Here is a 26715-nt window from a genome sequence, read left to right as displayed (position 1 = left end):
CAAACCCATGGTTTTGTGGTCATGCCACAGAGCTCCACCTGCACAGATTTCAACATCATCCCACATATTTCATCTTCTGTTCTATCTGGACTGAGATCAGCAACTTAAATTGTAATTCTTGGTGCTGTTTAGGTGCAGTTGCTGAACCTTTTCTCAGGGGAACAGTTTTCTTTCCCTGCACATCGATGGCTGGCCTGGGACCAGGCTGATGGGGAAATATCTATGGAGCTTCCTGTTTTACAGCAGGGTCAGCCTATTCTTCCAGGTAAGCACAATACCACATCAGCTAAGTCAGGCCACAGACTGATGCCGATAGAGACGAGTTCATTATTTTTCATTAGGGCCTCGATTACTTTTTGGCTGCTACAACACTTTTTCTGTGTTGTTTTCCTGTGGTTATGGGGTATACTCAGGCAAAAGGTTAAGAATCACTGGAAAAGAGATGGGAGAATCTTTAATGCTTTGAATTTCATGGATCCTTCAGAAAGACTCATTCTTTGGCAAGATTTTCAGCAGTTGTGTTTGTTTATAGAGGCAATAGTAAAGACACCTCACATATTCGTAACTACCATGAAGCCATCATATATGAGTCAGCTCATGAACTCTGTTTTCAGTAACTGAAGTTTTTAGTTCAGTATGACTATAGTAGCTGCTGTTTTAGTTTCTTTCTTGTAAGTGGCTGAGACAGGCTTCCAGAATACTTTTAATTTCTGAGTGTGAAACAAAACTTTAACAATATTTCAGAAGGCTGTGTTAAATCTCCATTACTCACGTAAAGATTGCATTGTAATTCTAAAGATGAATGATGCCAAACTATACAAAAATTATTGGGTCTTGCTGCTTTTATAGTGTTTTACTGTCCTGCTCTACCATACGAATCCCTGTAACCCATGTTGGATGTCGTTGTTATATAGTCTCTCTGCTTCAGCAATGAGAAGGAGGTGGAAAGTCTGTGCTTGCTCTTCGCTTCTCTCCCAATGGCATTTTTATTTTCTGGCCTAAGGAAAGTACAAGGGCATAGCAAGATCAATGTATCCTAGGGGAGATGTGGGTGAGGGAGCAAGAATGATGGCGCAGATTCCCATCCTGTAAGGTGTGATGGTAGAAGGGTAATAGTCATAACACCACTGGGATTACTTGTGCTGGAACTTTCACTAGAGTAAAATCCACTTAGGACATATTCCATGCCCTCCTCTCTTCCCTTGCCCAAAAAATCATATCAACTGCAGAGGACGAGATTAATGGGATGAGAGAAACTTCCATTCAAAGTTCTCTAAAAACTACGGACCCCCTTTTTCAGAATGTTTAATACTATAGCAATGCTTGGTGGTATGATTATGGTACTTTGTGTTGATCTTGCAAAACTGAAATGGTAACAGGCACTTCAGTGGTAACAACTGTTGTGGGTGCAGGCTAGAGGAAGAGGACATAAATGAAATTGAGGGGGCAGCAGTCCAGAAAGTGGCCCGTGGATGTGGGAAACATACCTTGGGGCAGTCAATCTCTTTATAAAAAGCCAGGTGGCCCGGATCTGTATTTATGACCATCTATGATGACTGAGCACTGAGATTTAGAGCCTGAAGAGAAAAGCAGAAAAACAGGTTTGTGCCTCATTAATACATCTTTAAGAGAAAAAAGAACAGTAGAAGAGATTTCTTCCAGTGATGTAGTTAGCAGCTGCAAATGGCTCATAAAATGCTGTAGAGAGAGGCTGGCCAGCCCTAACCACGATGATTTTTGATCTTGAGTGGTTATGATCTTCATATCCTTGAGGGCATGAAAAGCCTCTGAGGCAGTCAGCCTGCTTCCTCATAGGTTTGGTCTCTTTGGTCCGGAGACTTTAATATTATTGGTGTAGGGGGACATACAAGCACATTTGTATAAAAACCAACCACCACCACTCCCCATCTCCCCACCTTTAAATAAACGTTAATTAATGATCATTAACATGTTATATTGAATATGCTCCAATCCCCTACTTGCCGTATTTGTTCTTCCCCAAATGCTTAATGTTCTGGGACACTGATCTTACCCACCTTCTAATTTTCAGGCTCTTCTCTTTGAGTAGGATGTTTCCTTGTTTCTGAGATAAAGATACAATGAAAGATTTTTATTATCAAGTAATCTTGGTGCATCGTAGAGTAGAATAGCACTCTTAAACCATCCTCTCAATCTGCATTTTGTAGTTAACAATTTCTCCCTCACACAAGAGAGGAAGAAAAGAACTTCTGTGCATTTTTGCCAGCCTCAGTATAAGAGGGGTCATGCTGAAGGCTTTGGAGAAGGCAGTTTCATCTCTAACTTAGTAATTGAAAGACAGCCTCTCTGTCTTTTTGCCAATATTATATTTCTGCATGAGACAGTGAAAAGAGAACATAGCTTTTAACTTCAGAGAAGATAGTTTGATAACAGAACAGTGAAGAGGTCTGGATTCAATCTGAGAGATGATGAGAGGCACTTTAAAACCAATTTCTGAATAAAAAGAGGCTGAAACACTTTCTGATTTAGCAGCCTTTTTTATTCAAAGGAAAAACGTCTAAATTAAACTGTTAAGAAGTGTTACACAGAGACTTTGTGGCTGTAATACTGGGGGACTGAGCACCATTTGTTTGACTTTTTATCCTCAACCATCCTACTTTTGTCCCCTTCTGCTCATATTTTATGATGCAATCTTTAATTATATGATGATGAACTACTTTCTGGGGATAAATCAGAGTTACACAGTTTGGTGGCTGGTGGACCTTTGCTTTTCTTCTTGCAGAAGCTGGAAAGTAGATAGTTAATGAAGGAGGGAACTGTAGGAATAGAGAGGATTGTTGTTCTCTTAGACATGGGACTGTTGATCTGGAGAAATGAATTCTCTGCCTCTGCCATGGTCTGTTCATGGGGTACCTGTTCATGTGGGTGCTGTAAAGAAAAAATTGGGGAAGTAAATAAATCAGGTGGTGACATGGTAAATGATGTTGGTAAAATACAGTATTAATTAACTAAATGAAAACTATTTTAAGTATTGAGACAGGTGTACTCTGGGTAAAAATAGTACATGACTGTGCTGCTAGCTAAAGACTGTCAAAAGCTTCTGTGCCTTAAATGTGGCTGGCTTTTGTCCAAATAATAATAGCTGATCTGAAAAAAAGATACGCGTTTTACCTCCTTGTTTTATCTCTCATAATTCATAGGCATAGGCGAAATAATTAAATTTTGTAAATAATCTTAACCCTTACATTTTTAATTTCAGAATAACGTGTTTGCAATGTTCTACACTTACAGACAAAAATAGATGTAAAGAATACAGTTCCTTCTCTTAATCTCTGTTCTGCACACTTTCCAATGGAATATCTAAAGGAAGGAAACATAGAATCATAGAATATCTCAGGTTGAAAGGGACCCATAAGGATCATTGAGTCCAACTCTCTGCTCCTTGCAGTACTACCTAAAACTAAGCAATGACTGAGAGCGTTGTCCAGACGTTCCCTGAACTCTGACAGGCCTGGTGCCATGACCACTTCCCTTGGGAGCCTGTTCCAGTGACCAGCCACCCTCTCAGGGAAGAGCCTTTTCCTAATGTCCAACCTGAACTTCCCCTGACGCAGCTACATCCCATTAAGGGTCACTATTTCCTAGGATAAAAGCTGCAAGCATTATAAATACTCATAAATACTTATTATAAAGCTGGGATGATCCCTAGGCTTATAAGAGGCAAAGAGAAGTGTCAAAAATTGTGAAAATTGTTTGAATTTTCAATTAGCTATTTTAAGCCTCTGTTGGACTATGCATATGGCATATGGCTATGGTGCAATACGTCAGTGGAGTTTAGAGGTACCCAGCCATCATCTCAAAATGACTTAGCTCTGATGCTAGAAGCAAACAAGCACTAGTGTTCTGTGTGGGCACACTAAAATAACCTGTGCAGAGTGCTTACTGTTTCACCATTATCCAAAACAAAATCTTTAAAGACAGCTTGTATAGTAACCTGCACACAAATGCCATGTAATTAAATGTGAGATAATCATAAAAAAAAAAAAAACATCAAGGGAAAAATTGTAAATGCTGAACGGCCACTTAACACAATTGCAGATAGGGACTGATCATGAATAATTTTTTACTTGTTATTAAAAGTTATTTGTCCATCAGAAGAGTGAGATGGGGCAGCAAAATCTTTCAGAGGGTTACAGTGAAGCTTCATAACATATTTCAAGTGGAAACTGATAACTGAATAATGTTGATGTTGTTCTGAACCCAATGGCCCAGAAACTCTTTTCTACTTGCAAGACAGAAAAGTACAAGGACATCTACGTCTGGAAGAGCTTGTGTGCCAGAAATTGAGGTTTTCTCTTCCTCTTTTGTTATCTGTGTATCTCACTTGCTCTAACAAAATATCGTTACTGTATGTTGGCGTAAACTTTGCCTTTCCTATGTTTCTACTGAAGATTATAATTGCATGTTTTTATCTTAATTCTGAATTTTATGGGGCTCCTACATCTCCGTTTTAAGGACCACAGATTTCTATTGATATATATTTTTATGTGTCATAGTCTTGATTCCAGTTTCATTGGATTTTGACTCAAATTTAATTTTATTTGCATTATCCATGTCTATTAAATAACCAGTTTATTGAATTTAAGTCCTAGGTTTTTCCTTCCAAATTTATAGCCTTTAAAGAATCTCCATATGGAATGTAATAGAGGAAGTCTATACTATCCTGTTGAATGAATCAGTAAAATAATAAAGCAATGCAGCTTTCTGAGTTCTGAGATCCTAGAAAACTAAAAGTATGGTACTAGATTTTGCTTGTTTGGTTAACCGGTGCATTCAAAACATTAATGGCTCCTGTTGCTTGTTATAGTTTTGATCTCACCACTTATGGTGAGACTAATCATGGATTTACGTTATTTACTTTTCAGCTTTATGATGATTTCAAATGATATTGCAGGACAAAAACATACTATTGTGCATTTAAAGTTCAATTCGGTTTGCATTCCCCTGGTGAAGTCTAGGATAAAAAGCATAAATGTAACACCAAAGCAAATTTGTCCATTATTTTACTTAATATTGAATAGAATTTTTAAGATTTTATACTCTAACTGTCCTTGACACAGATGTATTTGGACTCTACAGGCATATATTCACAGCTAGATGCTATTGTAACTCTAATAGTATTTGTGATATGAAAGGTTGTCATCTTCTATTGTCAGTGACTGTCTATGAAGTGCATGTGACAACAGGAGAACTGTGGAATGCTGGAACTGAGGCTGATGTCTATATTTCTATCTATGGAGAAAGAGGTGATGCAGGATCAAGACAGCTGCTCAGGTCACAGAAACCCAAGAAATTTTTAAAAGGACAAGTAAGTGCAAAACAGGGTATTTTCTGATATGTTTGATTGGCTTTTCTCTCTCACATGGGTGCTATTAGCAAAGTGCTATTAGAAAAGACATATTTCCCCAAAATTCCATCATTAAACCAAAAATACTTTCTAAAGGTATACCAGTGCTTTTGGAAGATAGAATTTTCATTTTAAAAATAGATAAGCTGTGTACTTTTGGTTTTCTTCTAAAAATTTGATTTAATAAGTGAAGAGAAAATGAAATTTTACATTTTATATCTGCACTTCTAATATTGAAACCTGCTGTAATTTGTAATTGTTTAGCCAATGAAGCTTTCAGCAGTTTTCTCTTTTCTGACTCTGATTCCATTCGCTTGAATGGAACTCCTCCCATTAGCAAAGTGATCAGGCTTACATACTACTTTTATTTCAGGAAATCTGTCCTTCTTGGTTTGTTCTCACCTCATCTTTAACTGATATTTCAAAGGATGATCTTGATAGAAGAGTTCTATCAGTTTATGGGTCCTGGGGATTTCACAACCGAAGAATGTTCTGCTTTTTAGATTTTACTGAAATTTTGTTGATTGATTACAGACTGACATCTTTGCTGTTGAAGCTGTACACCTTGGACATTTGTACAAGATTGTTGTAGGACACAATGGTCTTGGGTCAGGTCAGAAATCTCTCTATATAGTCATTGAATATTGCCTGCAAAGTTATTAACCTTTTCTTTGAAATACAATATGTATTTCTAAAACTCAATATACGAAAATATTTTAGAAGTGAAAGACAGAGGCTTCTAAGGATTCTGTTCAAATGACACAGTTACCTTATTGTATCATCACAAATTTCAAATATTTTTGTTCACTTTCAATATACTCTCAACCATTATGTTAAGGACACCATCTGCTAATGTTCTGACATTTTCAACTAATCCCTATGGAAAAACTGTGAAGAGGGGGAGTGTCTGCATGCTAAGGCATTGAATATATATTGTGCAGTCTATGCTATAGATAAAATGGTCCAGTATAATTTTAGGTTGATTAGCATTATCAGTTACACTGCAAAGATGCAGTTGGAGATTTTGTCATTAGACACCCAATTAATGGTGAAACTCAAATTTCTTGCAGTCACAAGACCTGTTTTTCAAGCTCTTGAGCCTAAATATTCTAAACTGTAGCAATTTATTTTGATCTTGTTGATTGGCAAAACAAACAAGTTTTATGGAATGACTGTGTTAGATGAAGGGGGGATGTGCAGCACTCAGGGCCATGACAGACAGACAGACAGACACACAGGGACCTAGCAGCTTACAGGCCCATAAGCAAGCTCTATAGGACCTAGCGCAGGTGCTGTCATCCCTCCAGCCATCAGGGCAGCTATGACTCTAGCAATCTGCCAGCGAAGCTGCAGATTTTGCACTTCCAGTAGAAGAGAGGAAGCCATGGGAAGTCAGACTTTATTAAATCTGCCTCTCATGAACTAACTTTTTTTCCCCCCACCCTAAATTTATTCTAAGGAAACGGCTGGTTTCTGGACAAAGTTACAATCAAGGATCCTCTAACAGATTTGGATTATACTTTTCTTTGTCACAGGTTGGTGGTGTTTCATTTGAGTTAGGTTTTTAATAAATTCGTAATTAGTTATAGTTTTTCTTCTGAGATGTCCTGTCAAGGGAATGATGCGTTTCCTAAAAAGTGAGCTGAAGCGGTCTGATTCTGTTTACAGCTGAGTTGTACCTGCCCCAAATCTCTGGTGCCTTTGAGCTAATGAAAAAGCAATAAAAAGTTCTGCCTGGCAAATTTCCATTCTTGTGCCTTGCAAACTATGCAAGATGTGCTTTTTCAACACATTCCCCATATCCAGCACCTTGGATCTGAAACCAGCAGGTCCATCCATTCATCCATGTCATGCAATGCAAGGCTTTTCAGAAAAGTGGGTTGCTGTCTCTCTAGCAGGTTGATCCTACTTTACTGAAGTTAGTATGGAGATTAACTTGGGGTTCCATGAGCTCAGAATCAGACTTTAATATCTTGTGAAATGGCTATCACAAGCACAGCTACCTGACCACACTTCTTTTCCTCATTTGCCTTGCAGTCTGTCACTGAGCTGCAACGTAATGTGACGCAATCCTAACTTCCCCGCCTTTTCCCCTGCAGATGCTGCCATTCTGAATATTCTGTTCTATAGCTCATTTGTAATTTTGTCTATGCCTGATTAATCCTCAACACCGTATGGAAAAATTATAATTGATAAAAATCAGTGCAAATATTAGGAATGGTAAAGTCCAGTCACGTATGAATCTAGCTGCAGCTTGCCAGTGGCACCTCAATTCTATTTCCTCCTCTCACTTCTCGGAGTGAATAAATAACTGCCTGAGACAGCTCGGAGTGAGCGATGTGCACACTGAAACTGATTTATGTGTGAGTAAGGGCTTGCTGCCTATCAGATACAGCACCTCATCCTTGCCTGACCTAATTTTGATTCTGTATTCTAGATGAGATGAACTGCTATGAAGAGATCTATAATGCTAGCTTCATACATAATTTAGGGATAGTTCAAATCCTTTTCAGGCAGAAAAATACAGGGTATGTGCTGGTTATTGTTAGAGCCCGATGCCGTGGTTGCTGATCTTGATCCCATAGCATGTGAATCCTTTTGACTCAAATGGAGTTAGACTTAACTTATGTAAGCAGATGTGAAGCAGGTACAATGGCATTGTAAAGGTATGGTTCAGACATGGTAGAATTGCTGCCCGTGTTGGATTTGCCTCCCTGTACAGGGATTTTCAGGGCATGGAACAATTTGCATCCTTCTGTAGCCTTCTTGCAGACAGGAAGAGCAAACATCATGACCACTGCATCTTTTGTTATTGATCTGGGATCGATACGAGTTCTCTGATTTGTATCTATTGGCTTAGGCTCTTGTCCTTCGGTCCAGGAAAGCATGTATTTATGTTTCATCAGGAACAAAGCCATTTTTGCCGAAGTCAATCTCTTTTTACTAAAGCTGGATATTCGTATTGCTGTTTGTCAGCCTTGAGACTTTAATAAATAGAACAGGAACTATCAGTATGCAGGTGCCATGTATACAGTATTGTGGGAGTTGCCAGTCAAGGTTATATTACTGAAATGGGTTCTGGTTTTTAGGTGGCTGGACCAGGGGCAGGATGATGGCAATATTGCTAGAGAACTGACTGTGACAGATACCAGCACATTTCCAGGAAGTAAGTGAAAATTGATGCAGGGGGAGAACCCAGCCTCACTGCAACTGTGTCAAATGGAATGAGGATGCTCTCTAAATTAATTACACGTTTTTTATCTGTACAGGACAAGAGCTGGAACTCAGGAGACAGGAAACTGTAAGAATGTACCTTTTTATTTTTATTTAAACCATTCAAATTATACTTTGAGTGAAATCAGGTCAGTTGTTCTCATGTACGTTAAATTCCTGCGTATCATCTTCTCATAAGTCTTTTCTGCTTTTGTTTACAAAACCAGTGGACTGCAGAAAAGTGGAAATTTCAGGAAGGCAATACACTTCAGTTTTACAACAGGCTCACCCATGGCTTCATTTGTCTCAGTCCAGACAGCAGAGTTGATGCTCTTGGTGACAAGAAAAACAAATACGGTAAAGTATTTTTCATATGGATGTATGCATAAAAGATACGAGAAAGGAAGACTTTATAGTTCACTGTGATGTCATACAGTGACTCCTGTAAGGAATAGGAGTAGATAATTATAATAAACATTTTCCTTACTTAAAATATCTACATGTATTAATGGCTATAAGAACTCAGAAATTATATGCTTGGTTTACATATAAAGCACAAAAAACCTCTCATATGGAATCTTGTGACTGGCTTTCACTTGCCAAACAGAAACTTCTTGTCATCTGCAGTTTCATGCTCCCACGGAAATGCCATAGCAAGGACAGCTACAGTCTTGTAACTAGATCCATTTAAGCTAGCAAGTTCAAATTTCCAGGTATAGTTCATTAATAGGGAGTGTATAGATATATACAGGAGTCCTCCAGAGACAGCTGCACCTTACAAACGGGCAACATAATGCACTGGTAGAACAGTTTAAAAAATCTGCTGTTACTGCTGGGAACAATAAGAATGGCACTACTTTAGCTTTCATCAGTATTTTGTAGCTATAACAGGTAATTGTTTGGAAAATTGGCCAGATTTAAAATTTTAGAAGTCATGAGCTATGCTGCAAGATTTGCTTTCGAAATTCTAATATAGATACAGAGAAAATGAATTCTCTTTTCCTACCTGAGAGCTTTATGTTCCCTACATGATCTGTTTTTTATCATGTCAATTCATTGCTATAGCCCAGTTCATTACACTGGAGTCCTCAGCTCCTTTTTATGGATTTTTTTGAAAAATACATATATGCTGATCAAAAGACATTTGTTCTTTATCATTAGCTCTTCAGGTTTTTCTTCTCAAGGCATTGAAGTAGACAGTAGTCTCTAGATGCCTTTTCCTGAAGGAAGGAGGGGATTCATTGATCAGAGAGGTCAAACTGTTGAGTTAAACACTTGATTCATTCTTTTCCCTTGAAAATAATAAATTATCAATTGCAATTAAATGCAAATATTAATTAATATAGTCTCATACTTCTAACATTTTTCATTTAACTCTTAGGTCTTTTTGATGTAAATGTCAAAAGGAGAAATATATATATATTCAGCAGTCATCACATGCCACGTCTTGCTCTTGCTCTTGTCAATGGCCATGTAATTGGAAAGGTAGGAAATGCTATTACTGATTTCTCCTTCATAATTACATTTCATTATCTGTTCAAAAAGAATAATTGTGCTTCCAGTCAGATAAAGAGCTAAGAACTGCAGTTCCAACCAACAGGAAAATTTAGACATAAGGTTTTGTCTGTTTTCTCACAGTTTACTTTTTACTCTTTGGTAGGATTTTTTAACAGACTAAATGATTTGATGCAGGAATACCAGGCCATGCCAAGTCGTAATTTATATTGGCTTGCCACATGTTGACAAGGTACCTGGAATGTCCTCATATCTTTCTGACATGCCTGAGGAACGAGATGTCATCCAGAGCAACCTGGGCAAGCTCAAGAAGTGGGCCCATGAACCTCATGAGGTTCAACAAGGCCAAGTCCAAGGTCCTGCACATGGGTTGGGGAAACCCTCAGTATCAATACAGGGAGATGAAGGGATTGAGAGCAGCCCCGCGGAGAAGGACCTGGAGATACTGGTGGGTGAAAAGCTGGAAATGGTTCGGCAATGTGTGCTTACAGCCCAGAAAGGCAACTATATCCTGGGCTGCATCAAAAGAAGTGTGACCAGCAGGTCAAGGGAGGTGATTCTGCCCCTCTACTCTGCTCTTTTGAGACCCCACCTGGAGTACTGCGTCCAGCTCTGGGGGCCCCAGTACAAGACATGGAGCTGTTGGAGCGAGTCCAGAGGCCACAAAGTTGATCAGAGGGCTGGAGCACCTCTCCTATGATGAAAAGCTGAGAGAGTTGGGGTTGTTCAGCCTGGAGAAGAGAAGGTTCCAGTGAGACCTTATTGCAGCCTTTCAATACTTAAAGGGGGGGTTAAAAGAAAGATGGGGACAGACTTTTTAGTAGAGCCTGTTGTGACAGGGCAAGGGGTAATGGTTTTAAACTAAAAGAGGGTAGATTTAGACTAGATATAAGGAAGCAATTTTTTATGATGTGGGTGGTGAAACACTGGCACAGGTTGCCTAGAGAGGTGGTAGATGTCCCATCCCTGGAGACATTCAAGGCCAGGTTGGACAGGGCTCTGAGCAACACAATGTAGTTGAAGATGTCCCTGCTTATTGCAGGGAGGTTGGACTAGATGACCTTTAAAAGTCCCTTTCGACACAAACTATTCTATGATTCTATGATTTCCTTTTTTTGCATAAGTATAAATTCTAAGGACTGATTTTAAATGCCTATTTTTCCTTTGCATCTTTTTCTAAGTAATATGCCTGTCATAAGCTAACTGAAATATTCCAGATTTGTTTTGATCCATTTTGATTTTTCATCCCATCTTCAAAGTCTTACTATTGCCTTTCTTTCTCAGCACTTGAAGAATACAAGCAGGCAAATGGAGTTGTAGAAATGAATTCTTTCTGATTAAATTCTTCTACTGATGAGAGAAGAAGCTGTTCCCCTTTCACCTTTTTGAGTTCTTCCCCTTATTTACCCAGTGAATAATTTTTTAGTCAAAGCTGGTCCCATTCCTCTTTTATGTGATGGGCATTGGCGTTAGTAGGAATAGAGTACTCTCAGTAGAGTTAGATTTCTCAACGGGGATAGTGTCAGGCTGCCAGGCAAACTGTCAGACCTCCTTGCAGGACTTTCTAGTGTTCACGTTCATTAGTGTAATTCTGATACAGAGAACCCCTTGCAGTCTGTCACATTGCAGTGCATCTTACTACAGAGAGGTTATTAACTGGGTACTTAAATTTGAACTTTCTCTTTTCTGCTTTGCTACTGACATGCTTTATGAGTTTCAGCAACCTATCGAAAATCTGGGTCTCAGTTTTCTTATTTTCAGTTGTGCAAGATGTTCCTTTTCCCAGGGAATGTGAAAAATGTGGTCATTTAAAACTTTTTGGAGCTGTTGGAATTAAGATAGGTAAACGTAAAACAAAATGGCAATACAAAAATTGCAATTGACCTTATGATACATACTTAATTATACTTAGAGAACATGCTGGCTCACTTGTTTCACAACCACTTCTAAAATCCATACAATTTTTCCTTTACTTTTAGAAGTATATTGAATCTGATAGATAGGGTTTTTGAGTATGAAGATTATTCTTCAGAAGGTAGTGCCTTGGAAATGAAAGTTTTCCTTAGAAATATTGATTCTTTGAAGTCTTAAAAATGCTGAAAAAATGTTAGATGGTCTAAGCCAGAAGTCTTAAATTCTTAGGCTGATTATTAGTATTTACATTTATTAAAAGCCTAGTTTTATTTAAATATGAGAGGATGGAGTTGACAAAATATTTAAATATGTATTTTGTATATTGTGTCACACAGTCTGCAAACCTGAACAGACAAGCATGGATAGCGCAATGCTGTGCACTTACATGTAAAACTTCTGACTCCTTAAGTGTTTTCTGTGAGAAAGTATAAATCAATGAGCAGAAACACTGAGGCAAACGAAGGATGGCTGGTGGCAGAGAGTCGCTGTCATTCATTTCCCATCTACATCAATTTTATATTCCAACCTTTCTTTGCCGCATTTGTAGGCTGACTGTTAACTGTGTCTCTGATTGAGGCACGCAGGTGTCTTTCATGTTACCCTCAGATCTGTGTTATCTTAAGATGAAGTGTTTCTGTGCTTTGAAATTCCAGAGTCCACAATTTTAAGACTTTGGTAAAGGACTGCAATTCTGAAGAATATAAAGACATTTTCATACTAGATTGGTAATGTTGTGGAAGCTTGAACAATACAGAAACTCTGTCTTGATACTCTCTGTTCTGGATTTTGCCATATCTAGTATTTAATATAATTTATTATTCCTACTTTGACTTTGTTAGGGGAAAGACAAGACTTGCTGTGAGCTCTGCATTCACCTTCAACCAAATGGTTGTGCCATTCTTGAGTCGGCCAGGAACCCAGGTCACGCTGTCACGTTCAATCTTCAAGGCAAAGTAGCTGATGAAACAACAACAGGATATGCTGGACTTTCCAGAGAATTTGTTGTGCATGTCAAGGTAAGGTGGGCAGAGGGAAATGAAGAAGATTCTTCTAAGATTTAGTGTTATGAAGCAGGTTGTACCTAATCAAATGTCAGAGGATTGCAAGCTAAAAGAGTGATCCTCTCCCACCAGGTGGAGCTAAACTACAGCTTAACAGGTAGGCGGCCCTTGAGAAGTTTTCCTTTCCTCTCCTCTGGGGCAGATCCTGCAGCTGGTACATGCAAATAGGGTGGGCTGCTACACAAAGAAGATGCATCTCTAAACTTTTTAGTAAACCTTCCGAAAGTAGGAAGGTATGTTCATATAGGAGAGCTGCATGGGGAATTACTTAATTTGAAAAGAGAACAAGTTCCTTAACTTGCTGCGCTTCTTGTGCTCTGAATGTTGGAAGCTGTGAAGTAGGGAAGGATTTCCACTATCCAGGTTAGTGTCCGCACTGAAAGCAGCAAATATTCAAAAGCTGGAGGTATACTTGAATTACTTGGGACTTATGCATTTAAATTTATACATGGAAATGCATTGATAAGTGCTTAAAATAAATCAGTGTAAACAATATAAATGTCAAAGTTTAATAAGGAAAAAAGCTGTGTTATTCAGAAAAGACTTCTGGTCTCTGATCTGAAGGGTGTGTTTCACCATGGTGCCATCATTCTGCTCAACACAAGTCTCTGCCAGGCTCTGTCCCTTAGACCTGATGGGAGCTGCAGCGGAGCAGGTCAGCAGCAGCAGGAATCCTACTGGAAGGTGCATAAAATTGGCTCTGGAGTCTGCATGTTTGAAAGTGTGAGAAACCCAAGAATGTATCTGAAGATCAAAGATGACCAGTGTAACGGAACAGTAAGCAGTTCTTTGTATTTCCCTCTGCAGATAGTTTGAGTAAATTGTCAGTGATAGCAGAGAATATTTTTTTCCTTGCTTGGGTAAAAATGGGATAAAACATTGTTGATATTTTAAAATGTTCAGATTTTTTCCTTCATTTGCCCAAGGAAAGATAGAAAAATATAGCAAGAGAAGCTGTCATGTCTACTTGGCACTTGATTATAAAGATCTGATTATATTTTTAAACTATTGAGAATGTGGATGTTGTTAAAATTTGTTACTAGATAGCTGATGACTCTTTGTCAAGATTCTGTTGTGCTAATTCGATTTTTATTAAACAACCACAGTTATACTAGTGTGAGTTTGGAAGATGTTGAAGTGATGTTGGCATCATAGTTTTTGCAAATGATTCTGTTTTGTCTGAAGTGAAGAACCTGAGTTTTTTTCTCCATCAGGCAACCACACAGAGTTTATTCCTGAAATACCTCACCAGTAGTCTGCATATTTACTAATAAATCTAGGCTTGGGGAATGGTTGAAATATTCTGATATTTGGATTTGTAATATTCTCCACCTGTTAGGAGTTTAACTATTGCAGATTTACATTTGAGAGCAAAAAGAGAATGAGACATTAGTATTTGCTCATTAGACCCAATGTTTACTAATCCTATGTCTGTTTGCTGATATGAACTGATATAATTGGTTTTGAATGTGGCAGAGCACAAACATGTTCAGGGATTTAAAGTGGTATTGACTCTAAATAAATTGATGATAAAACCCACTAATGAATAATTGAGATGTAAGTTGATTAAGTGGGAAACTCCTTTAAATATATCCTAGACTTTGCCTAAATCCTAACAGAAATCGGAATACCTTCATATGTGATCTTTCACTTACTCAAATTATGTGATCTGTCTTTCTATTCACAAAGGAATAAGCAAGGCCAAGATATTTATATATATGTGTGTGTGTGTAAAAATGTAGGGCATTGTGAAGAACCTAAAATTAATTTGAAAGGTTATTAGAAGTTAGTAATATTTAAGTCTTAAGAAAGATTCAACTTGCCTAGCTACATCAATTCAATTGTTGAATTCACATTTCTGTTTTCAATTCCCTAGGGCACAGGTGATGAATACTGTCACTTTAAAATTGAGAAGAATTTGGAAACTGGATCTGTAAGTCTAGAATCAGTGCAAAATAAAGGGATATATGTTGGTCTCCTGCCGGATGGGCAGACTAAGCCAGTCATTAACACTGGAGAGAGAAACATTTTTTTCTACCCACAAGTCATCAAATGTATGTAATTTCTTAATATCCTACAGTTTGTTTTAGTGATTAGCGTTTCTGTGCGACAAATTCAAAGCAAAAGTGTAAAAGCTAGATTGACACCATTTCCTTTGTTATGTTTCAGTAATTTTAAAGGTGAAAACTTTATTGTGGCCACACTTAATTTCTTCTATGTAGCTAGTTAATTTTTCTTCATTTCTTTCTTTTTATAACAATAAATGTTGCACAAGAAATCTATTTTTTTACTGAGCAAATAAACTTTTGAGCATAAGAATTGAAACAGGTGGGAAGTTAGAGATGGAATTGACTTCCTGGGTCTGTTCCCCATTCTGGCCACAGATTATGGAGGCCTGGGAGATGTCTTGCTGTCAGATATACCACAGTCTTTCCTGATTTTATAGGGAATGTAGTTAGAGTGTAGAGATGGCCTGCTTGGCAGTATTCAGTTTCTTTTTTAATGGTGCGAAATACATTGTATTTCCCCCACCAGTATATTGATTGTGTGATTCTTCTGTCCCATAATCAGATTTGAGAGCTACTGCAGTCAGAAAGCTCCCTCACCAGGGAGCCGACCTGTTCGAGTCAACTAGCCAGGACTCAGAAATTAGCTCTCAGCACACTCTGGATCACCGTCACTGGATTGTCTGCTTGTCTCTTCTCCTTCAGGAGAATGAAGTTTTTAATTTGGTGAACAATTGGTTACCAAACATAGCCAACTAACTTGGATTATCACTGCAGAAAACAGTGGAATTACAGTACTTGTATTCTGTACAAGAAAGAAAGAAATGAAACGTCTTATGAAATGAAACATGTCATGAAAATGCTAAACTGGCCATCAGTTCAAAACTGAGAATTCAGTCAGTTTTTTGCCAGATACAGGCAGAACAGGGTCATCTTGAATGCTTTGACCAGCCAAGGGAAAGTATCAAAACATACAACTAGTCTTATTATTAATTGTTCTATACCTATTGTGACCGAGATTTACAGAAGCATTATGAAAGTCACTGTAATAGCATCCCTACCATTCAGTCCCTACTTGGTGACAAGAGCATTTTGGTCACTGTGTTCTTGTAGAAATGAGGAGAGTGTTTTCCTTTGTTATTTTTTGGAAGAGCAGGGTTTTCAATGGAAATTCTCAACCAAGCAGGGCTTACTAATGCTATTAAAATAAAGCTAATTGTTACTTTGTTACAGGCTTGAGTTCTCTTGAATCCTTGTTAATCAGTAAAAGGAAGATGAAAGGAGATAGTATTTTCTATGAGAGAACAACCAAGATTGTCTGTTTGCCACTTCATGTTACCAGAAATGGCCTCTAGCAGTTTTCATTTCAGCATTCCCACTCTTAAGAAAGGAAACATCAGGGGGGTGGAGAAACTTATCTTGGGGAAAACTACATTTTAACAAGTCATTTTATTCATACATCAATGTTAAGTTGTTACTTAGATTTTCAAAGCAGTAAATGGACGCTTATTGGTATGCCATATTTTTTCCACTGTTTGTGGCATGCTGCTAACAATAAAAGCTAATAAAAGCTAGTGGCTGTGCAATACGTAGAGAAAAGATTTTGGCGTCTGCTGTGTTGAACCGTTGTAAGGTCTGTTATTAGTGTTTGTCACTGAACATATGGGAAACTTATGAGCAAGAAAAAGTAAATGATTTGTAGCTAGTGACAGAATTTACATTTCATTGTTTCAGTTGGCCGGAAAGAGCCTATGGGAACATCTGCAGCACCCAGTCAAGAGAAGAAAGACTTCAGAGAATCTCCACTCCAACCAGCAAAAGCCCCAAAGTCAGCATCTCAAAGCCTTTCAACTTTTCCACCCTCAAGTAAGCAACTAGTTGTGATATAGCATTGTGTTATGTCTGCCCTCCATGCACGTTTGCAGTGACTTATCTCAGGAAAGACAATGAATAGCTTTTTTATACTTCTCTAGACTTATGCATGCATACATGCAATATAAAACATATTGTCGGTTATTGTTTTTTAAAAAAGGCATTGTAATGTCATTTGTTGATAAGGCAACAATCAGCATGTAACTGTAATTTCACATTACCTTTTTTTAAAAAAAGTAACTAGCCATCTATCATAAGGACTGTTTCTGTGGAAATTAAGAGATTCATATGATACAGACCCCAATCCAAAGCTCACTGAAACTAATGGAATATTTCCCATTTATGCTCTCTCTCACGCGTACGTTTTCTGCTTTATAATTCATTGGGGGAAACAGTAAGGTTTTGGTGCACTGCATGCTAGCTTTATGCCTATGTTTAGGCCGGTAGGAATAGATAAACAATGTTCTGGTCATGCTTCTGGAGTGATAGTCTATCAATCAGATGTGTTTTACTAGAATAAAAAACCCACTGTCTTCTTTAGCTACAGAAGTTGCATAAATGGTCTAAGTCAATGACTTCCCTAACTCAAAAATTTTACAGGAATATTCAGCATCCTAGCAACCAAAGAAGGTGTGACTAAGGAACGAAACAAAACAGGGAACGATACGTCTCTTAAGGATTGGGGATGATCATGTTTGCTTCTTGCCTCTCTTTTATTTCAATGTACCCAAGGACCCTGTCTGCACAGCCTGAATTGTGTCACATCGCCATAAAAAGCAGATGGGATAAATGGAAACTACTGAGCTGCGCACAGCACATTGAGGCACATTCACATGATGGAAAAATGTTACCTTGAGTGAGCTTTAAAGACACGATTATATTAAAGCTTCCACTATGGGAGACATGCTTAGTCGAGTAGAGGTAGTCCCAAAGGCATTCATGTAGCTAATAATTCAGGTGGCTTGCTGATTTGGTTTGGAACTTGGTCCTCAGATTGCTCTTTCAAAGTGTACGTGAAAAGTCTGGCAATGTGAACAACACGTCAAATACGACATACCTGTTCATAGGGTATAATGTGAAGTATCAGGAAAGATTTTAGATAAATTCAGTTGAACCAAAGTAACCTGGTAAAATTCAAAGCATAGATGTGGATTATTATTAACTACTGTTAATTGTTTCTGGCAATGTTGTTTCCATTCTTAGCTCAAAACACTCACTTTCCGTTCGTAATCTATCAGACTTCATGTTGTATCACCGTGTCACAAAGCCTTCCTAAAGTGTTGTGGGTTGTCAGCGCTTGAGAGAGATGCTGTGTTTGAAACCCATGGCAACAATACACAAGCCATCAAACCTGTTTTCCAAGAAGCTGGATGTTTTTAGGGTTGAATACAAAGGATCCTTTTATAGAAGCAATATCTGCCGTGAAATTGGTTACATAGAGTCTATAGCACTTTAAGAAGTATTTTTGACATTCATAAATGTGGACTCTGCTTATGCAAAATGAATAGAAATATCAAAGTTACTCTGCCCTTCAAAAAAATGCTCATTTTTAGTAAGATATTTTCACTTAGAATACTTTAAAAGTAACTGACTTTTGACACGTAGAGGTGAGCCTTAATTTTTAAACTGATATTCATTAATTACTCATTTGCTTTTTTCACTCCCAGTTAACATTCAAAAAAGGGTGATGTTTTTATTGCAGCACTCTTAGCATCCAAACTCAGAGCAGATTAACCCTTAGGCTGGCCGTGCCATCTATCTTATGTCTGTGTCTGCTAACTGGTAGCTGTGGTTTGGTTGTTGTTTTCACAAATAATAATTGATTTAGGGTTAATTAAATGAAAACTGTGCAATGGCAGTTGGGGCTTCTCCTGTTGCCATGTGAGTCCTCTATTCATCAAGAAAGTTCTTTAACTGTACAAGGATGATGGTAGGTCCCAGCTTCTACTTAAGAGCTCACAGGATGGAGATATTAAAGTGAGTGTCAGATACAAGTCAGCTGAAACTCATGCAAGGCACCACGTTATAGACTCAAGATCAATCAAATGTGCTGCCCAAAACAGAAGGGAAATAATATGTATATGGTTAGAGGACCACAAGTCTAGCTAGGGGTAAAGGAGATGAAGTAGAAGACACTAAAAACTCAAATCAAAAATTGTGAGGTTTTTAAACTCCTTTTTACTTTTCCATTACCAGTTGCAAAAGCAAGCCAAAATCAACAGTCCTGTTGAAAATATAGGCTTGTGTCATATTATGTATCAGCTAGTGAGCATGCAAGAATCTTATGGGATTGCCCACATGACTCGGTACTGGGGGTTTCCTCTTTGCTTGTTCCTTGTATTTCTCAAATCATGTTTAAATTTCAATGGTGAAAACATGCCTGTGAGTGCCAGTGAAAGCAAGGGGAGAGGTCATTAACTTCCATGACACCAATGCAGTCTGTGACGTTGAGAACAGCTTTGTGGTTTGGTAATAAAAAATTATATCTCTGAGAAATTATTTCTATACCCTCCACATTCCTTTCTTGTATGTCTGGAATGCTGTTAGTTACTATCAATTTTTAATATATTTTACTTGCAAGAGAAAATAAGATAGAAATAAAATCTGATCTCATTTCTATTTGGTTTACACTGGAAATATTGTTACAAAAAGACATAATAAAAATGCATAAACTTTATTGTCCAAGCTTCCGCTCCAGAGATTAATTTTTCTGATGGTTCATTTCAAAACTGTCACTCAATCATATGATCTTCTGGGACAAGATAATTTTCTTTTTACTTTGGATTTAGGATAAGTAAATTAAAAAAAAGTTATTTTTATGAAACTGTGTAAAGGATTGTGACTTCATCATTCTCATGCAGGCCTATCAGAATGAATTTCTGTTGCAATAGATTTACAGCATGGTGTCGTGAAGTGTGTAAACTCCCATGACTAATGCAGGGTAACCATCAAATCCTCTTTTCAGACTGGAATATTTTTAGCCTGTAGCAAATCAATGTCACTGAATTCCATTTGTAAGAAGGGCCAGTAAATTATGAAGCAAAAAGCATTCCAAGCCTGTGGATTGTTTGTGAATTATAATTGTTTCCAAGAGATAGTAGTTTGAGGTTGCAGTAGCTGAGTATGGAATTCTTGTGCAAAGCATACGGAGCAGCCTGGGCTTCCTTATGCTTCTTGAATACCTGTGCATTTCATGACAATTTTCATCTCTTTGCTGTGAGAAAGATGTGGTTTTAGATAGCTGGAAGGAACTCTAGCTTTCGGAGTTACAGGTGAGGAGCTAGGTAACTACAGTTAGAGAAAGTTATATAGTCAAGTTCTCAAAAATATTTATTATACCACAGCAACTACTTTGCTGTAGTTCTGTTATTTCAGTCACTGAAACATTAGATGTTTGCCTTTTCCTTTATTTTTGGTGTGTGGATTTTCTTTTTTCTTTCAGAATAATTTGCTCTCAGTCATAATGAAGAATACAATAAAAACAGTGAATATTATGACACTATTGCTTATTTCTAAATTACTATAACCATTCCAAAGTCATACTACTACTGTTGGAAACACTGCTGTAAAAGTCGTGCTACTACAGTTCTGAATTTCTTAAAAATTTATTAACTGAATTTTAGAGTCTTTACCAGGGATGAAATTTCCCCTGATTCCAGAAGCTAGTCCTTATTTATTATAGAACTTTGTACTGGATCTGAATTCCTTTGCAATTCCTTGTGCAATTATTTCACATCAGTTAGGAGTTCAATGCTAGTGGATCGTAGTTCAGGTTCAGTGCTTTAGTTACCATGTTGATTTAATCTATAGGACAACTTGATGATCCAAGTAATTATATAATTCCTTTTTTAAGTACAACTTTTAAGAAAAAAAAGCATTTATTTAATATCATAAAAGTGACATTTGAGGAAACTTAAAGGGAAGATCAGGACCATGTCTCAGTATAGATTCGATCCTTCTTCACTTACCCAATTTGCTTCAGCAGTGTTTCAGCAGGATGTGGAATTTGTTGCTCATAAAGGTTTATTAAGAAGCAAACGTCAAGGATTCAAAACCTGTTTTCACTTTGCCTTCAAAGTTATGTTTCAATGCTAGCAACAAAGCACAGTCAGATAAATTCTGCAAATTTCTGTCATAGTTATTGGTTTATTTTGTTTAGTATTTGTACTGGGCTTGGCTGGGATCGACTTAATTTTCTTCCTAGCCATCTGTCTGGTGCTGTGTTTTCGGCTGGTGACCGAAGCAGTGCTGCTAACGCACCAGTGTGTTCCAGCTGCTGCTGAGCCGTGCTTGCCCAGCACTGAGTCCATCTCTGTTTCTCACTCTGCACTCCCAGCGAGGCGGGGGGGGGAGGTGGTTGCAAGAGGCTGGGAGGGGACACAGCCAGGACGGTTGACCCCAACTGACCAAAGGGATGGTCCATACCATAGGTTGTCATGCTCAGCAATAAAACTGGAGAGGAGTTTTTCCAAAGTAGTCATTCCTCAGGGATTAGTTGGGCATCATTCTGCTAGTGGTGAGTGATTGCTTTTGCATCACTTGTTTTTCTATTTGGTTTGGGGTTTTTTTTTAGATTGTGAATTTTTGTAGGTATTTTGGGTTTGTTTTTAATTTTTCCTTTGAGTTAAAGGCAGTTTAATAAGTGAAGGGAAAAACTCTATCCCAGAGAAACCTACTACAGTATTTTAATCAAGTAAATAAAAAAGCAAAGGGGTCTGATAGCAAGATATGTAGTGCAACAGGAACATACATAGTGATGCATTGGGAATTCTTCAACAAATCATTACCAGTGGCTATTTATGAATTCTGCAAAATTCCATTACGTGCTTGGAGCATCTGGCCTCCAACAGCTTCGTTCTTAGAAAGCTACTTAATGGACGAAGAATGATCTGGGGGATACAAAAGAAAATTAATCTGCAGCACAGATTATATTCATTATGGTTAGCATATTAAAAAGTCTCTTTGCAGTCAATGAAAAGGCCTCATGAAGAGCAGTTTGGGAACCCCTGCAGGACACAGCATATAGACAATGTGTTGGTTCATCTTTTCAGATTTAGAGTTTATATCTGCCTCTTGTGTCAGGACAGATTATAAATTCTTGGGGGCAAGGACTCCCTCTTTTGGAGACGACTTCCTGGTCAGCAGTCCCATTATTGACACCAGACATCTGGTGTTTGTAAACTCCACTTTGATTAAAATACTCAAAACTAAATTCCTCCATCCCAAGAGGGTCTATTTTTTCATATCTCATGTGCAGAGGTGTTTTTTTGACATCTTTGCATATATAGATATTTTTCTCTTCAGGGTAGATGAAATATCACCAGGTGCTATTGTAAAGTGAAATAGATGTTTTCCAAAATTATATTTGCTCAGCATTAAAACTGTGAAATTTATTCATAAAATGGTACTGTGCTACTGTTGTCTCATTCATGCAGAACTTGCCTTAGCCCAAATGCTGGCACTGCATGCATAAGTATGGTTGAGTAAGGATATATTGTGCTCTTTATTGAGTATTTTACAGTATTTAATTAATATTTAGCTTGAAGAAAGTTAATTTCCTGACTCTTTTTTTTTTCATTTGAAATGAAAATTTTCTCTAGTCTTAGACATGTGATTCTGCTAATAATGTCCCAACACAAGGCATTAGAGGAGTATTTACAGGTAATTCCACTCATTCCTGAATGTCAGGCTAAGAAACCAGAAATGTTAATTTAATGGCCATAGTTCTGCATCATAGCATCCTTACTCTACACCAGAATATGAATAAAGAATAATAAGAAGATAGTGCATGTGAGAGATACTTGTTCTTCTCCAGTTGATTCTTGTAGCTCAACTAATCAGTACATTTTGGTCTAGACAAGAAACATAAATCTATCTTTTCAGAATATCTCACTCACCATGAAAAAAATACAATCCCCCCTCTCTGTTACGGTCTCCTTATGTGCTGAAGTTACAACAGCGACTGGCAGTTTCATGTCGATTTTCATCTCCCACTAATGTTCTGTATTTCACAGAGGAAATGAGAAATCCCCAAGGTGGTGAGTATCCCCTTCCTTCAGATGATGAATGGAAAGTGTCATTGCTGACAGGAAACGCGGGAACTGAAGCAAATGTCATTCTCTGGATATATGGAGACAGAGGAGTAGCTGGACCAATAACTCTTGCCAAGGACAACAGAAAGCAGCTGTTTCTTCCCAGGCAGGAGGATGAATTTCAGGTAGCTAATGAAGGCTAAAAACATTATTTTAATGTGTACCTTTCCAAAGATTATTCTGTCATGTGAAAAGAAAAAATGTTTTTCTCCTGTGTTTACTCCATAAAATAAATCTCTATCTAATCTCTGTGAATTCTGCATTAAATCAGTTTGGTGCATATAGTTAGCAACAGAGGAAATACTCTTCTTTTAACCCCCTCTCCCTCATATAGTAGCCCAAATGGGACTACTGCAAGCGTAAATTAATTTCTTTAAAGCAATTGATTTGAAACTAGCTTTAGAAACTAACCACTCCTAAACAAACCATGTCTGATGTAAGACTTGTACATCATTTAGGGATATTTAGTAATTAAATCTTCATGCATACAATTTTCAAAGCGTACTATAAATTTATACTGTGGAACTGGTTCAGTTAAGGAAGAAAACCTTTTTCTCAGCTGCCATATTATAAACAGCTGAAATGCCAGAACCTTTACCTATGGAATTACTAAGAGCCCAATAAAAACTACGTTATCATGTCTCAAAAGCACAAAGAGTTCTGTTATTATTTAAGAATAACCCTACCTCTGTTGTAATAAGGAAATTATGTCTAGGTAGGTGGAGAGGAAATTACCGAAGGGACTAAAACTTCTGTTTTGCTTAAATCTTTCTGTCTGAGATGCATGTAACATGTTGCTGTCTTCAGCTAACTGAAGAAGTTACATTTTTCAGGTTTTGTGCAAATTTTTTTTTTTCTGCACTCATCAACTCTTCTAATTCAGTCTTGGGACAAACCAAGATTGTTACTGTCAATAATATTAATAATAATACTCGCTATGAATAGGGCGTAGGCAGGAAGATAACCAACTGTAATGTTCATTTTCTAAGCATGTAGGCTATATATTGTGATCCACGGGGAATCCTGTTCTCCTAATTAGTGAATAATTTATAAGCAACGTTGGGTAATGGCATGTTTGCAATGTTAATCCATATATTCTTAAGAGATGGACCAATTTCTCTTCTCTAAAATAGATATTGCCCATTATGGCTGTGCACTGTGGATATTGATCTTGTGAGAGAGTAGAATCTTTCTCTCAGCACCTGGGGCTACTACTAGGATTCTTTACATCATGCTGACACTATTGCTTTTGGGCATGAAACAGCAAATGTCACCAAAGTGCTTTTCATTCTTTAGTCCGCAGTAGATAAATCCACAGAGAAGAAGCCTATGAGTAAGAGCTCTTTTTTCTTTTTTCCCCTTTCAACTTTATCCTGTACTAGTTTAGCAGGATAAGTCTTGAAATCAGGATAGGAATGCAGGACTTCAAAAATTACATCTTCTTTTTACCATTTGCATCTTTGACATGTTTTCACTGATATTTTCTAGAGCAGAAGATACCAAATTTTATTTTTTAAAGTAATCAACTTAATCATAGCCCTGGCCAGGAGTTCTAGGAAGAAAACAGATTCCAAAAGCCTGTAATAATCAGGCAATTTGGAATCAGTTTTCTTTAACCTTTCACTTTATCAGCAGTATGCCCAACTATGAAAAATTCATGTAGAACTATAATGAGACATGAAAACCATTCATATGTGGCCTTCCCTCTCTCACCTTACCCATGTAAGTAGTCATTGCTTGCTTATTCCTTTCTAAGATGGGTATGGGAAAAATCAGGGCTAGCAGAGGGTTTCTTCTGGGAGATCTCTGCTTGTCCTAGGCAGAAGTCACTCTTTGCATTCTGACAAAGTTCAGTACATTCGTGTTTTGTAGTGATACATGAAATGATCATGTAGCTTTTTTTTTTTTTTTTTGTTAACTAAAAGGCTAAAGAGGGATTCGTTAGAATAAACAGCCAACATGACAGCACTGTATATTCAGTGATCACCAGCTCTGTGAATGAGAAGACAGTTATCTCATATTACTTGAGAAGTGAGTTGGTTAGTTTGTGAAACGTGGGAAATGACAATAGTAGTTTTCTCAGTCAAGCTGTATATATACCCTTACTTTAGTACTGCTATAATCCTGAAGTCTCCAGGTTACCTGTAATAAGACTGATTACAGAGAGAAATATTATGCAGCATAAGCAAAGATATCAGAATTTGAGTCCACAGAGCAAAGCTATTTTCTTAAGCCGATTGAAAAGACAGGAACCAGATTGTCACATCACTGTTACAAGACTGGAGTTAGCATTTATTTTGTTAAAACTGCACCAATACAAATACAGGTGTGAATTCCACAAATTCTTTCTCAAGCAACCATGGCAATTTACTGAGTGCATTTCAATGTTAGGGAAAACAAGGGTAAAAACTGTTTGCTTCTAGAAATCTTTGACTAAAGCATGGTAACACTGTGATTATATAATAAAAGTTTATTATACAAAAGCACAAAGAGACAGATAAAAGCTGATATAGGAATTGAAGTAATTCTGACCTCTGGAAAGAGAAGAGGGCTTTTTATTAATGAAGGTGAAGAATGAGTGGATAATATACCAGTAGGTGTTTCTAAGAGAATGAAATGAAAATATTTTTTCTACAACATAAGTAGCTTTTTGGGATGTAAATGATGGAATAGAATAGGCTGTCACCAAACTTTTGTTAATAGAATTATTATTTGAGAGATAACATGATAACACCTTTACTTTTCCTTTCCTAGCAGTACATTACAAATGGTCTGAAATGATTGATAGTCACTCTAACTAATGGTTAAACTTCAAATAAGCTGCAGATAAGGATAGGATAGGGTTGCATAGAGTAGATTTCATAAGTAAGAGCACATATAAAGCTTGAAAGTGCAAAGAAAGTGCAGATGAATACAAATCGTAGTCAGAAAGTGAAGATAACATCAGTGACTTTCAAAGTTTTGCAGATTCTTTATTCTTTAAGGTCTCCAAAAGTTTTATATCCTTCATTTTGACATACTAGGGTTTATGGTCATGTTGCTGTGCTGCATTATGAGAGATTTGTGACCTGTGGTTTAGTGGATTTAATTTTGTATTCCTCATTTCTCTCATGAACGGCCCTCACCAACTTTTTTTGCTCTTCAAACTTTGAAGAGTCCAAATATCTGCAGATCATTTCCCTGGCAAGCATTGTAATTTCATTAGGCTATAATCTGGCCAAACTGGGGCTCAGATGGAAATCTGCTTAGACAAAATAGAGGCAGTCTCTTTTCTGAATCCTTTAATCCAATATCTGCCAATCAAATGTTGTGTGCTCTTCCTGTACACTCAGATACTACGGTGGTTCAGAGAAATCTGGAACCAACTGCAAAGATACAGATGCAGTTTTATGTATTGTTTTTCACACGCGATGTAGCTATGTTTTTTTCCAGAAATATAGTCCAAATTGAATGAATGGCAAAATGTAGAAATACAGGGCAAATGCAGTTCGTGCATCAATGAGAACTGGATTTTTGAGTTATTTCATATGTGATTCAATATAGAGGAAGGGAAATTTTGGTGGTGGTGGTGGTGGTGTGTTTGGTTTTGGTTTGTTCCCCCCCCAAGATGTCCTGTAACAGTTTAAGGCATAGAATTCATAGGTCTGTGCTTGCCA

At 37.5% G+C, this 26715-nt stretch overlaps 1 protein-coding gene across 10 annotated transcripts in view; it reads left to right on the top strand.

Annotated features, from left to right (window-relative positions):
• Nucleotides 1-26715, top strand: part of RP1 (RP1 axonemal microtubule associated) — a 212701-nt gene that overhangs the window by 52782 nt on the left and 133204 nt on the right. For all 10 annotated transcript variants that reach the window (XR_008575914.1, XR_008575913.1, XM_054817077.1 and 7 more), the window contains exons 6-18: nucleotides 133-265; nucleotides 5196-5347; nucleotides 5921-5999; nucleotides 6846-6921; nucleotides 8476-8552; nucleotides 8656-8687; nucleotides 8827-8956; nucleotides 9981-10084; nucleotides 12868-13044; nucleotides 13654-13866; nucleotides 14966-15143; nucleotides 16830-16961; nucleotides 22982-23184. Coding sequence is in view for 8 of the 10 variants with exons in the window: in XM_054817077.1 (XP_054673052.1) it covers nucleotides 133-265; nucleotides 5196-5347; nucleotides 5921-5999; nucleotides 6846-6921; nucleotides 8476-8552; nucleotides 8656-8687; nucleotides 8827-8956; nucleotides 9981-10084; nucleotides 12868-13044; nucleotides 13654-13866; nucleotides 14966-15143; nucleotides 16830-16961; nucleotides 22982-23184 (1686 nt within the window). In the remaining 2 variants the exon portion in view is untranslated. The remainder of the gene's footprint in view (nucleotides 1-132; nucleotides 266-5195; nucleotides 5348-5920; nucleotides 6000-6845; nucleotides 6922-8475; nucleotides 8553-8655; nucleotides 8688-8826; nucleotides 8957-9980; nucleotides 10085-12867; nucleotides 13045-13653; nucleotides 13867-14965; nucleotides 15144-16829; nucleotides 16962-22981; nucleotides 23185-26715) is intronic.

Source organism: Grus americana, chromosome 2 (genome assembly GCF_028858705.1).
Source record: "Grus americana isolate bGruAme1 chromosome 2, bGruAme1.mat, whole genome shotgun sequence".
In the NCBI taxonomy this organism is placed as follows: Eukaryota; Metazoa; Chordata; class Aves; order Gruiformes; family Gruidae; genus Grus; species Grus americana.
Note: the sequence above shows the minus strand (reverse complement) of the source record. Positions and strands in the feature narration are given on the sequence as shown.